At 34.2% G+C, this 13,929-nt stretch overlaps 1 protein-coding gene across 1 annotated transcript; it reads right to left on the minus strand.

Annotated features, from left to right (window-relative positions):
- Positions 1-9,211: 9,211 nt before the first annotated feature.
- Positions 9,212-11,426, minus strand: LOC110872305 (WRKY DNA-binding transcription factor 70). The gene is made up of 3 exons (XM_022121075.2): positions 10,905-11,426; positions 10,461-10,562; positions 9,212-10,214 (listed from the first exon to the last, which is right to left on the minus strand). Exons 1-3 carry the CDS (start codon positions 11,210-11,212, stop codon positions 9,701-9,703), a joined length of 924 nt encoding a protein of 307 aa, XP_021976767.1. The 5' UTR covers positions 11,213-11,426; the 3' UTR covers positions 9,212-9,700.
- Between the last annotated feature and the right edge of the window lie 2,503 nt (positions 11,427-13,929).

Below are 13,929 nucleotides of genomic sequence, written 5' to 3' on the forward strand. Positions count from 1 at the left end.
AAAATCAAATCATTTCTAGCTCTCCATATCATCCAACATGTAAGAATTGAAATTCCTTGGAACACTTCCTTCCTATGCCCATCCAAGCCCACCCACTTGTGAACCTCAAGAATGTCCCGAAACGAAAAGACGAATTGTGGTGTCTCACTATTTAGAATTGTGAATTAGGTTGCGTGGTATCGGGCGCTAAGCCCACACCACCTCAGCTCAAACACAATAATAGCGTTTCTCACTCTCATACTCTAGGCGCTATAGAGGTGGCGTTATTGACCCCTCGTCAACGCAATAACAAGCATTCATGAGAGAAAATAGTGGGATGTTCTGCTTTTGACCATTAAATCAACGGTAATATTTAAAAAATAATAATTTCAAAATCAATTAATATATCCTCTATATATAGAGAAACTCTCTTATTTTATTTCATTCAAACCTCTCTATCCTCTCTTTTATACTCTCAACCTTTTCTTATACTCTCAACATTTTTATTTAAATGACACGTCGTTAGACCAAGGCCGAGGATATTGCCTTATTCTCAAGTTGGGCGGGATACGATCGAATTAGGATTCCCAACCGATTCACCTCAGTGTTGAAGCATGATTAGGACCACATTCTAAGAATGTGTAGGTGAGAATTTTCATGGAAGAGAACAAATTCTAGGAAAGTCTATGCAACTACACATAAAGTGTACACATTTTGAGAGGTGCTACGTCACTGCCTTAAGCCGCGAGGAAGGTGAAGCCGAGGATGAAGCACTTACCGAGGAACGTACCAAGTTCGAAGCACAGTACGTAAGGCTGTTTGATCACGTTGTGGTTTGGAGGATTTTGCGAAACCGGATTTGGTGGCTTGGTGCAACACGCCTTACGTTTCCTTTATTTAAATGTCTAATGTTTTATTTGTGTGTTGTGTTTTTATTTTCAAGTTATTCAAATGTTAGTTGTTTATTTTTTTAGTTATTTAAATGTTATGCTTTTTATTTATAAGTTATTTAAATTTAAATGTTGGTTGTTTATTTTTTAGTTATTTAAATGTTATGTTTTTATTTATAATTTATTTAAATATTTTTACATAAAAACAATAATTAAGTAATTATTGAAGGGGCTCCATTCCATATCGTAAAGTCATTCTAAAAATGTAATGGAGTTCCTTCTTCTAAATGACGCCTGCGTATCGATGAGGTGGCATAGACTCCATTCCATACCTCGCAACCCCAGTGTCACTCAACTATGATAATATAACACATCAAAATTGTTTTTTCAGCGAGAGTCATTTGTATGCTAAAAATTCTTATCTATATTATATATAAGGATTTTAGAAGGCATTTTAAGATATCTAAAAATTAAAATCTTTTTAATGCATAATTTATAACTTAAAATAAGAGTAAATTAGTATTTTAAACACTAATTACACTTTAATCCCTTTATTTTAATTACACTTTAATTTTCTTATCTTTAACTAAATTATGTATAATTAGTTAGTACTTACATTTGTCCCCATTATAATAAAATGAACTACCTCTACGAGTTTTAACCTCCCATAACATTTTCATACGTTAATATTTTTATGAAAAAAAATACACCATAAAAACAAGCATTTTATTTCTCTTTAATTTGAGTACGATATTGCTATAGTTTTTTTAATTAACACGGCGTTCTAAATTTTGTAAGTTAACACGGCGCAACGTGCATGTGTGGTTTAATGTTTTTATGTCTATTTTTCCCGTTTAACATGTTCGACGCAACCGCGGTTCCAAGCTAGATCGACTTAGTGTTGATGGTTGTTAACGATAATGTGGTATTGGTACTATTTGGTAGAATTTTACACATTCTCCGCAACTGAGCTCAGACTTAATTCTAGTTAGTACTATATAATAACAAACAATATTTGTAATTATTTTCTTCTCCCTTGCCTCTTACCCATGAAACATATTGTATATACTTATTATTTTATTTTCGTTACAGGGCACTATATTTGCATTTGCTAGCGTCTAGCTGAGCTTACTTGCATGGCAAACACTGGCATTCTGGCCTATGTGGCACGGGAATGGGTACAGGACTGGGGTACGGGGAACGGCCAAAACTTAAAAATCCAAGATACGGATACGGCAAAGGTACGGCAAAAAATATAGAAAAAAATAAAAGTATATTAAACAAATACAATTGTCATTAGGACTTTCCTTTTTTTAATACTTTTGACGGTTGGACACATGGACAGACTTGGCCCTTTCTCATCTTGGTTACCAATGGGCTTTAGTAGATTATAACAAAAAGCCCACTACATCGGAGTCAAATTAGGTTTATCTTCTTCGTCTGGCTACTGTCTTTCTTTAGCAGCGCCGCAGCCTACCGGAAAAATGTGACTTTCTTAGTTTCTTTCTTTTCATCTCCAACACTTTCTAGAACGTCGCTTTCATCATCAGAAATTCGCACCCAAACCATGTAACTATGCAGCCGTGAGCCGTCCCCGAACCCTTTAATTATCGTCCCCATTTTCCGGAAGCGTTTAGCAACCGTCCCCCAATATCCGGAAATGTTTAGGGAACGTCCTCATGTCGTTTCCCTCCCCAAAACGTCCCCGGGATGGGTACTCCACGCTTCCGAGTGTCCCGTGTTTCATAGCTAGACTGGATCATTTCTTGCCGTTCTTAAGCATTCATATGTTTTGTCCACAGTAAAACAACGAAACGTAAACAACAACTAAACTTAAATAATGATGACCATTTATATATATTTTGGTCGGTTTGGAAAGTAAAACAATATAACAAATGAATTAACAGAATACGTATTTGATACATAGCCATGCATCTAGTTATCATATTAACTAGGATTTTGTTCCGCCGCGTGTTGCGGCGGCGTCAAAAGTTAAAGTCATTCGTATAAATATACTTTACATTTAACCCGACTCTTTACTGAAAAAAATTACGTCGCCATCGAATGAAAACGTATTATATTTGACCCAACTCGCTTTCGAATACAGTTTACGAATGTACATAAAATAAGTATAAAACGTATTATTTTTTACCTGACTCACTTGAGAAAAAAGTTTATGTCAAAACGTGAATTTAAAATGACAGGTATGTTAAAACTGCGATACACAACACACTACGTCGGCGGCACCTTAGTTGTTTATAGCGGACGACACATTATGTGATGCGTTGACCATATAAAACACGTGTTTGATGTATCCGATCAAGCTCAGTGTAACCTATATATGCATTTGTGGTTACAACGTACAATGATGACAATAACGTTTGATGCACGCACGTGACATTACACTTTTTTACTTTGTTACACACGGTACGTTCGTGACATTAACGCCATTAGATATATATAGTATGGCTCGATCATTGCGGTGTAAAGTTGTAACAATATTTTAGACAATCGTGTAAAGTCGTAAAAGTAATTTAGAAATTAACATGGTTATACATAGATAAAAAATAGTATAATAATGTGTGACGTTATGGTCTAAAGTCGTAAAAGCAATTCAAATAAGATTAGACGTGAAGTTATTAAGTAGAAAAAGTTAGCGGATCAAAGTTGTCAATTACCAAAAGTTAGAAGTAAATGTGTAACTTACTTAGTTTGAAAGTGTGAAGTGAAAAAATTAAAAGTATAAGAGGTTAGAAAGTAAAATTATTAGGGGGGAGGGGGTGGTCACCTAGTGATAGAATTCTATCACTCACAAGCACCAATCAAGTTCCGCCATGTCATCAACCATTTTTTCATCACTCACAACCTTTTTTGGTGGCAATGGTCATCACTCACCACCACACCCAACAATTTCCCCGCAACCAACAATTTCTCACACAAAATCTGGCCATCACGCCGTTATTTTTGTCACGCGTGCATCTTCCACGCGTTATAAACTTATGCCGGCGGCGGTCATCACGGCGTTGAAAATAGCCATAACGCGTTGAACTTCATCCGCCCTGGGTCCTCTTAGAGTTAAAATTATAATATATGAAAATTGAAAAAACATAAATGTTCAAGGGCTAAATGTGTATTTTTTGTAAATGTTTATGACTTAAAACACAAAAGGACTAAATGGGTACATTTTGTGAATGCTACTTAAAACACAAAAGGACTAAATGGGTACATTTTGTAAATGTTCAGGACTTAAAACACAAAGTCTCCACCGACTTTGTGTTTTAAGGTCGTGGGGTATGGGGCTTGGGTTGGGGTGTGGGTTGGGGGAAAACGCCCAAGGCACCACCCCGGGTGAGCTTGGGTTGGGGCGTGGCCCCTTGGGGCTTGGGTTTCAAGCTGGGCGTGGGGCGAGGGAGCAAGGTGATATGGCGGTTTGTGAATGGCCAAAAGAAAATAGCCGTTGGGCTAGCCGTTGGCCAACGGCTATATGAAAAAAAAATAATTTTTTCTTCCATTTTTTCACTATAAAACTCACATTTTTCTTCCATTTTTTACCACATTTAACCACATCTTCTATACATTTTCAAATTCTCCTTCTACAATACGAAAAAATGCATCCTTATAACCGTGCTTATGACTGGACCAACCCGTATGCATTCCAAGAAACTAATCCTAGCCCACCACCCAATCGTCCAATTCCTCGTCCATTTTTCATACACTCTTTTATGCCCCATGAAGCGAGTTATGCATCGCTTCTTGGGAATCGTGTATTTACTAACTTCCCACACTCCGATGATTCGATACCTACCATGTTTACACAATCGCCCATCAACCTTTCACCAACCTCCATCGACCTTTCACAAAACGAAACCGTTCCCAAAACTCAACCACCCAATGATGGTCCTTCCGCATCGAAACCCATCAAAAAGAGAAGTCATAAGAAAAAAAAACCCGAGGAGGATAAAGTAGTGGAAACCGCCAAACGAAAACAACAAAAATGGGTCTATGCTGAAGAAGTTGCATTGGCGAGGGCTTGGTGTGAACAATCTCAACATTCAACTTTAGGTATGCTTAACCTTTGTTTATATTAATGGAATGGTTATTTTTTATATAACTTTGTAATATATTAATATTTTTTTATTAAAATAGGAAATTCGCAACATCGAACCGCCCTGTGGGAATCGGTTAGTAGACTATTCCATGAAGAAATGGGTAGGGGGACTTATCGTGAAAACGATAGCTTATCCTCAAAGTGGAGCGAGATAAGCACCCAACTTACAAAATTTAGTGGTTTTTTAAATAAAGCAAAGCAAAACCCCAAAAGTGGTGAAACCGAAGCCGACGTTTTGACAAATGCAGTAAATGCATTCAAATCAAATATGAACACCGACTTCCGTTTCATGCATTGTTGGGAGATTTGTAAATTCCATCCAAAGTGGGCGACTATCCCCACTGGTAGCGAAACTAACTCGTCTAGTAAAAGGTTAAGGGCCTCGTCCCAAGCCCAATCTGATGCACGAGATCAAGAGTTTGAGGACCTTTTGGATGATTCGCCAAGCCCAAACCGGCCTGAGCATGGAAGAAATGCCTCAAGAAGGCGTGCTCAAAAACAAACGGCATCGCCTTCAGCTGGGAGTTCTGGCTCGCGTAGGGGAATATACAGCGACCAGTTGGATGACATTTCATGCAAGTTGGATACATTCAACGTATTCCAACAACAAAGGGCCGAAATACGAAGGAGCAAAGAAGCTAGAGATGCCGCTAGAGATGCCCTGAAACAAAGACGAGATGATTTGAAAATTCTATCACAGCCGATTGATCACCTACAGGGTGACGAGTTAGAAATAGTCTTGGCGTTGAGAGAAGAGATAAAAAACAAATATAAAAGTTAGGAATTTTTTTTTTTGTAATTTTCTTTATTTAAAAATATTAAAAAATTAAATTTGTGTTTTAAATCATATCGGGTCTGCCCAACGGGTCACCCCACAAGCCCACCAAACCCACGCCCCCCAAACCCCCGCCCCACCATACCGTGTGTTCTTGTGGGTTTACCCACGTCTGCCACCCATTCCACATGTCAACCAATGCTCAACCCAAGCCCCAACGCAAGCCCCACTATACCCCATGGTCTAAGATATTATAGAATTTGGTTCATATATATTTTTTGTGAAGTATATAAAGATGAAAGACGTTCAGACTGAATGCAATTAATTAGTCAGACAAGGGGGTACTTTATATGTGCAACATCATGTTGAAAAAATGAGAAGTAACCTTTGTTGTATGTTCCGATTCTAGGAAAGTGGCTGAGGAATCACACACATATGTATTTAACAATAATACTAATATTACTAAAAAAATAAATAAAATATGGTACCACATGTAAACAAAAGAACTGGTATATACCACTTGCAATGGGAAGTGGTACCACTTGTAAGGCTACTTGGTTGATTGCCCACTATACAATTACCTCAACATAAGGTAAGTTGATTGCACACTTTACACTTCAACTTTTGGAGCATGTTGTCCAAAATAAAGTTTTGTTTTTTTTTTGTTTTTTTTTTTTATAATTAATTGATGGTGTATATATCATTGGTCAGAGAATCAGACATGTTGTCAAGTGATCCACAACTTGATTGTGAATGTTGCACTATAATTATACAAGATATTTCTAGCCAGACAGTCGAACAATCAGCCGCTACAGTATGGTTTGTTCGAGGGGACCGATCATCATTTTAAAAATATGACAATAACACGTGGCAATATCGATAGACTACAGGAGCTAAATATAAATACTGACCTATATCATCATTTCTATTTTAAGTTAAAAGGTAACTCGATTATTAATCTATATTGAAAGAGGTTTATATACATTAATTATATCCTACACATCATTTGAATATATCCGCCGGCCGTTTAGTTATGCTGTCGAACGTGGGCCTACATGTATGCTTGACACTAGAATGAAAAAGGCTTAATTAACTAAGATATTTAAACATATTTTTTATCCAAATACAAAATATTGTTTTTTACTTGCTTATACAACTCTCAAAGATGGTCAACTTTCCAACAACATAGTTTAAGAGATTATAACATGTTTGAACATTGTATGTTATCATTTCTATTATAGATTTATTAACCTTTTGTTTTTATAAATAGGGATTTTATCTTGTTAGGTAGATTTGAACCTACAAATTTTAGATAGCGAAAAACTTTATTAATTATGAAGGATTTTATGTGACAGGTGTGAAAGGAAAAATGATTTCTTAAAATCTTAACTATGTCTTAAAAGCTTTGTACATGAAAATCAATAAAAGCCGTGTACAATAGAAAAAAGAAAAACTAAAAAAGGTTAGTAGTCCGTTGTTGATTACTGATAGACGGCTGAAGGATACCATAACTTAGGGGAATATGACTATCACCATCATGATAACACTCGCTACAATTTACTAGCAAACCGTCGCAGAATATCCCATTGGCGATCACCCAATGGTAATATATGTAAGAACTTGCATTATCCATGCCATACTTAGGATCTTCCTCATGGATAAGATCTATAGTTGCAGGATCACATGAGAGAGTGTTAAAGCCCTCACAACACTCGATGCCTGGTCTAGCTTATTGATTAGGGTGAGTCACTCAAGTCCCTCAAAATTATGTATCGGTTTGTTGTTATTATTCTGATTGAGTATCACTAGCGGATATGTCCGTTGGTAAAAGTCATTTGTTTTTTGATGTCCTTTGGTTAAGGTTCTAACAAACAAAAATAACGAGTTAACAAATATAGTTAGCCTGTAGAAGTAACGGGGCTTTAAGGTTTTAATATATGGAATGATAATGACGACATCACCTTCGGGCAAGAACTAATTTAGGGTACGAAGATGATAGAGAGACGTGGTACATAAAATAGATGAAAAGTTGTGATGGTGTTATGGCAGAACTCGTTCATTAGGTCATGGTGGTGTTAAGGTTACGAGACAGTCATGTTTATTTTAATATCTTAGCTTGATACAAATTTAGATAAAACCCACAAATTTTAGTGTCACTTATTATTTTCATGAATAGGTTTTATAAGTTGATTGAAAAATTACAATAATGAAGCTTTGAAAACTTCGTAATTACATTAAAGACATAAAACTAGATTGGTTAATATGATCTTGGTCTATAGTAATTTAACAAATGGGTTGAAAGTTGTTTAATCATTTAGTTTATAATTATAATTAAGAAACTTAATTTTGATGATCTAGCTAGCTCACATGCATGTACATGCTATCAAACAATTCAGTTGAACTAGTATACTTCAGTATCACATAATAGATATATTATTCAACTAGCTACACTAGTTGCAATCACAATGCACCACTTGTATGTAAAAAAAGAAATCTCGAATGATTCAACTAACTAACAAAACACTTCAATTAACAGGTTTTGATATATATTACTTTTAAAATCACCATACTCGATTAGGCTAACGAACTAAACATTTGACGAACAGTTCGTGAATCGTTTGGCGGGAAGTTCGTTTGTTTCATTCATTTATTAAACACGAACATGAACAAAGACCACGTTCATTCGTTTATATTCGTAAACGTTCACTAACTTGTTCGTTTAAGTTCAATTGTGTTTGATGGTTCACTAGTATTTTTAGTTTTTATATTTTATCTAAATATTTCAAAATCCAATAGATAGAATATTTAATAAGTGTCAGCGTATTATATATTCTGTTCATGAACGCTTATTCGTTTTTGTTTGTTTCCATTTGTGTTCATGAACATTAGTTTGTGCTCATTTGTGTTCATCAGCATTCGTTTTCGTTTGCTGCCTAAAATTAACAAACAAACGCAAATGAACATGTACAAGTTTATTTCCTTAACAAACGAACACAAACATGAATCTCGTTCGGTAAGTGTTCGTAAACAGTTTGTGAACACATATTTCTTAACAAACGAACACAAACAAGTTGTTCGTGTTTGTTCGGTTCGTTTACAGCCCTATCCTCGATCACCTTGTTGAATAGTGTTTGATCTACATAATTTTAACCCTTGGTTGTAAATTCGCATTCGTTTAGTAACCAAATCCATTGCACATTCATGGGTTTAAACTTATGACCCTATCTTTTTCATGAACTACAAGAATTACAATTCAATGTTTCTCCAATATCCAGATGGAAAAATCTAATTAGTTCCATCAAGTAACCAATAATATTTTCCTTGCTTATTTATACAATTGTCTACTTTACATGATATGTATGGTCCCCTATGTTTTTTATTTATACATAAATTGATTTTAAAAATGGTATTATCAAGCATAAAATATATTATACAGGATTGAGTGTCGGCATTGTTAACTTAAACACATAAAATACATGTTATATAATTTGAAAAGAGAAAGGATGATATATGTTACAATGTGCACTTGGTGTTGTACACCTCTAGCAAGCCTATTATTCTTGAGGTCACAAGATAACTAAAATACATCTTACAAAATTAAACTAAGGGAAACCACAAGTAATTGTACAACATGTATTTACAAAACTTTAGATTTTCGATGATGGCGACAGGCGATGAGGGGCTGATAACTCGAATAACCGACTCATATGTAGATAGGTGCGAACGCGAAAGAAGAGTGAATAAACAGGTAACAAGGAAACATAAATCAAAGCAGTAATTACAACATGTAATTACAAAACTTTAGATTTACGACGATGGCTTCTAGACATGGATCACGATATCATCATGTCTCTATCTCTTTACTAGTGTTGATTACTCGAAAAGGAATTGTTCGGTTAATCAGGAAAGTTGTCTCTTTGAACCAAGATAACCATATTCAGAACTGGCTCAGGAAAATACTCCATCAAATTGAATAATATCACTTAGAAAATCACCATTGTTGAGAAAATGAAAATCCATATTCAAATAGCCATGTGAGCTAGTTGAAGCACTAGAATCTTCAAGGTCAAACCTCATGAATGATGCACCCTCATGACATGATCCCAAATCAGCCCTTAACACCTCATTCCACCTTATTGCTGAAGAAGATTGGTCATCATTGCCTGATGAAATGTTGTCGGAAACATCGGTACTTTGAGCCTTAGATTCAACCTCTTGTTTAACACAAGTGTGGATGTTTGTAATAGTTGAGGGACTGTTAGGGAGAAGGTTATTGTTTTTGGAATCTTCAAGATTTAGGACCACTTCATAGTGTTGGTGTGAGAGAGAATCTGGTGAAGGGCAAGTGTGTTTGCCAAAATATGTGATGTGAAACATGTTTGATTCACCTTCTTCCAGTTTCTGAACTTGTTTCAATGCTTTGCACCCATGAAAATGTTTATGGGTGCACCTAAAGTAGCACCTACAACACATAACAAAATAAACTGTCATTATTTGATAAGAAAAAACATATAATTTATTTACATAAAAAAATTGTAAATGGTGTTTTTAACTTTTTAGACAAATCCATATTCTAGATTCGGGCTAATGACATGATAATCGATCAGATTTAAATCTTGCGTATCATCGATCATTAGCCCGATGATGAATTAAACTTTTTTTTTTCAAAATTATTGGAAAAAATAAGAAAAAATTGAGCAATGACTACCTTGGGAATTTAGAGTTAAGGATCTCCTTTTGTCCATACTTCCTCCATGCATAACCATCTTCCATTGTAGTACTTATCTTGACCCTAGAATCAACAGTCCTTCTGCAAAAAGTTTGATCAAAGGAGAAAAAAAAAAAACACACATCAATATGTGTTGTACCATGTGCCAATATCAATTGTACTTCACATAACATATCAAGTAAAACATATGTTTCCCCTAACTAACTAATTAATTAAGAACAATGTACTCCTAATGTCTTAGATCATGTACTAAATCTGATAATAAAAACATTTAAAATTTTCACACATATTTTAACACGTTCCTTCTTAACTGGTTGAGAGTTCTAGTCTGACAGCAACAAACATCAAATCAACAGTAGTTTAAAAAGCCGATACTAATACTAGATAGTGTGTGAGTTAGTCGTTATAAAAAAAGTGCGTTACCTTCTTTTGTAACAACCTCTTCTTTCCTTAACAACCGGAGCCGGTTTCTTCCCGGTGCAAACATCCGGTACCTGAAAAACCGTAGGACTCGCCGGAACCCTAGAAATCTCACCGGAATCCGTATAATTCAACATCGAAAGACCACCGGAGAAAGATTCGAGTATCTCCGCCAATAGATCCTTAACCGGAACCGACCCGTCAACGTTCATTCTCAACTGGAGAAAGCTCTGCAGTCTCTGAGCAGAATCTCTTCCTCTAATTAGGGTTTCAATCAATCTGTCCTTATTTTCTTCCATTTCTAGTAACATAAAAGTAATAAATCTCTCACAACTCTAAGGTTCAGATATGTGATCTATAATTATAGGGTTGAGTGTAAACTGTAAAGTGAAGCTGAAGTGATAGCTAGTGTATATACATATATATATATATATATGATAATATGAATGTTATTTACAGAGAGAAAGTGTTGAATTTATTGAGAGAAAGTGGGAAGGGACTAGGAAACATCTAATTCACATCCAGGAAACTTCAAGGTGAAAAAAAAATTCTAGAAAAATAACATTGTGACGTCACTATACTACGTCATTCATGGTGATGTGTTCAAGTAAAGTAGGTGTTGTACGGACGGGTAAAAAAGTTTGGTTGTGGCAGTTTTGTAAATATTGAGAGTTCTGTGTCCGATAAGATAGCGGTTCTTTGTTTTGGTACATTCAGCAGATGGTGATGCATTGAAAGGTTGGTGGACCCATTCATTTAACTTGTATTCAAGTTTCTATCTACTTTTTTTTTTCTTGTTTTGTCTTTACTTGCTCATTGGTTGCTAGGTTTTTTTTTTTTTTTTTTTTTCTGAACAGCAATTTAGTTGCTTTTATCCGCACGTTGCGGTGTGCGGTTTTAAATAAAGTTTATATTGAAATATCGATAAAGATAAGTGTGTCATAAGAGATTGAAAAGAAGCAGAATATGTTATATCGATTGAAACCCATAAAAAAACAAATACTGATGCTGTGTCGGTATCATTTCAATACATTTTGGTCCATTTAGTTACATGTATGGTATTGACCATCGATATAGTTTACGACATTAAAAATAAACTATTATGAACACAATTCGGTTTGTCACGGTAAATGTACTTGTATATTGAAGTTTATGCTAAATAAGATTACATACAATGGTTTTTTTACTCAAAAATTTTCTAATGTAACCCAAAAATAAAGTTGGGTTTTACAACAATCGAAAACCATAAAAACGAATACCAATAATACTTCCCATACTACCAACATCGGTACTGATATTGTTCGATCATCATCAGCTCCGTTCGTCACAATATCGATGTATTACAGTACTAGATATAGCCTACGATACAAAAAGAAACTCTACTTCGAACAAACTTCGTTTTCTACAAATTTATGTTGGTATGTTGAGAGTTTTCTTTTTTTTTAAACATAAATGCTTATTTAGCTTTTTTTTATTAAAAAAAATAACATATGCAAGTTACAAGAGGAAAACCAAATTTATAAATTTAAAAAGAGTGAAATGTATATTATGTATGTTGTAGGAGTAAGAATAAAAACTAAAAAAAAAAAAACACATTGAAGATACTATCCGTAAAAGTTTGTCTTTGATAATGTAAATGAATATGAACTAGTACTTAGCACCCTCGCGTTGCGGTAGGGGCGAACACTAATGTCACACTACTGCCAGCGACCAACGACACTGAAGTTGCGACGTGTTAATAAGAAAAAAATAAACAGAAAAGTAAAACATAGAATACAACAACTAAGTTGTTCTAGGACTCGCGCGTTACGATGAACCCGCGTCTATTTTTTCCTGTTTGACAGATTCATCGTAATTTACATAATATATATATATATATATATATATATATATATATATATATATATATATATATATATATCATTAATACTATACAAACCATAATGCATACATTACAACAACCATTGCATCAATATGTTGCAAATTATACTTATACAAGATTTTGGCTAAATTAATTAGATTATTATAAATAATAATAATTTACATATAAAACAACACAACTATGAATGGATCAAAACGATTGAATTTGATAAGATAATGAAACAATTATTTAATTAGGGTACAACCACTTAAGATAATGAAAACAAATTGAATTTGGTAAGGTAATGAAATCATTATTTGATTAAGGTACAACCATTTGACCACAATTTACAATCAAACATGCATATAAATATTACAAATTAATAGTATATAAATAGTATATAAATGTGAATGAATAGAATATGAATTCATGATATTCATCATAGGTTATTTTTTAAAGTATATAATATACAATATACTGTTTATAATTTTATTTGCATGTAAAAAAGTATATTAATACGTACTTTTTATTTATTGAATGATATATATTCTATAACGTAAGAGATATTGTTCATCAGAATATTAATTGAACAAAGTGCAATACGAAGTAAAAAAATATATATAGTACATGTTTAAGAACTCTTGAGTTTGAAGGTTATAATCCTAAAATACAAAGCCTAGAACATGGAGGGTAAAAGTGACAAGTAGAATTAAGTATAGTTTTAAAGTAATTATTATTTTATTGTTTATCCTTAGGAGTATGATTGGTTTAATTTAGTTTTTATTTGTTTTCAAGTAGGTTTCTAATTCCTAGTTTATAGGATTTGAATTATGCTAGATTTAGAATTAATGTAGTTTAATTAGTATGCTACTAGGTAGGGTATATTTCGTATGCAATTAGTATTTTTTTTGTTAGGTTCAGTATTATTGTTCCACGAATACAAATTTTCTTCATCTTTATTTCTTTGGTTTGGGTTAGATCTTGGGTTGAAGCCAACAATTGGTATCAGAGCTTAGGCTCTCGAACCATGGTTTGAAGTTTTGCGAAGGAAGTAAGTGATTCAAATAAGGTTTTTGCCGGATCAAAAAGGTGACCAGTTAAAGTAGGTAGTCAAGAAGGTAGTAAGAAAGAAGGTAAATCAAGAACGATCTTTGGAAGGAAGGTTGT

Source organism: Helianthus annuus, chromosome 7, assembly GCF_002127325.2.
Source record: "Helianthus annuus cultivar XRQ/B chromosome 7, HanXRQr2.0-SUNRISE, whole genome shotgun sequence".
Taxonomy (NCBI): domain Eukaryota; kingdom Viridiplantae; phylum Streptophyta; class Magnoliopsida; order Asterales; family Asteraceae; genus Helianthus; species Helianthus annuus.

Bases quoted from the DNA above. Each gene is read 5' to 3' on its own strand.
- LOC110872305 (XM_022121075.2), bottom strand. From the start codon at position 11,212: ATGTTACTAGAAATGGAAGAAAATAAGGACAGATTGATTGAAACCCTA. The intron at 10,563-10,904 runs GTAACGCACTTT...AACTTTTTGCAG, and splicing joins AGAGGTTGTTACAAAAGAAG to AAGGACTGTTGATTCTAGGG. The intron at 10,215-10,460 runs GTAGTCATTGCT...TATGTGTTGTAG, and splicing joins CTTAACTCTAAATTCCCAAG to GTGCTACTTTAGGTGCACCC.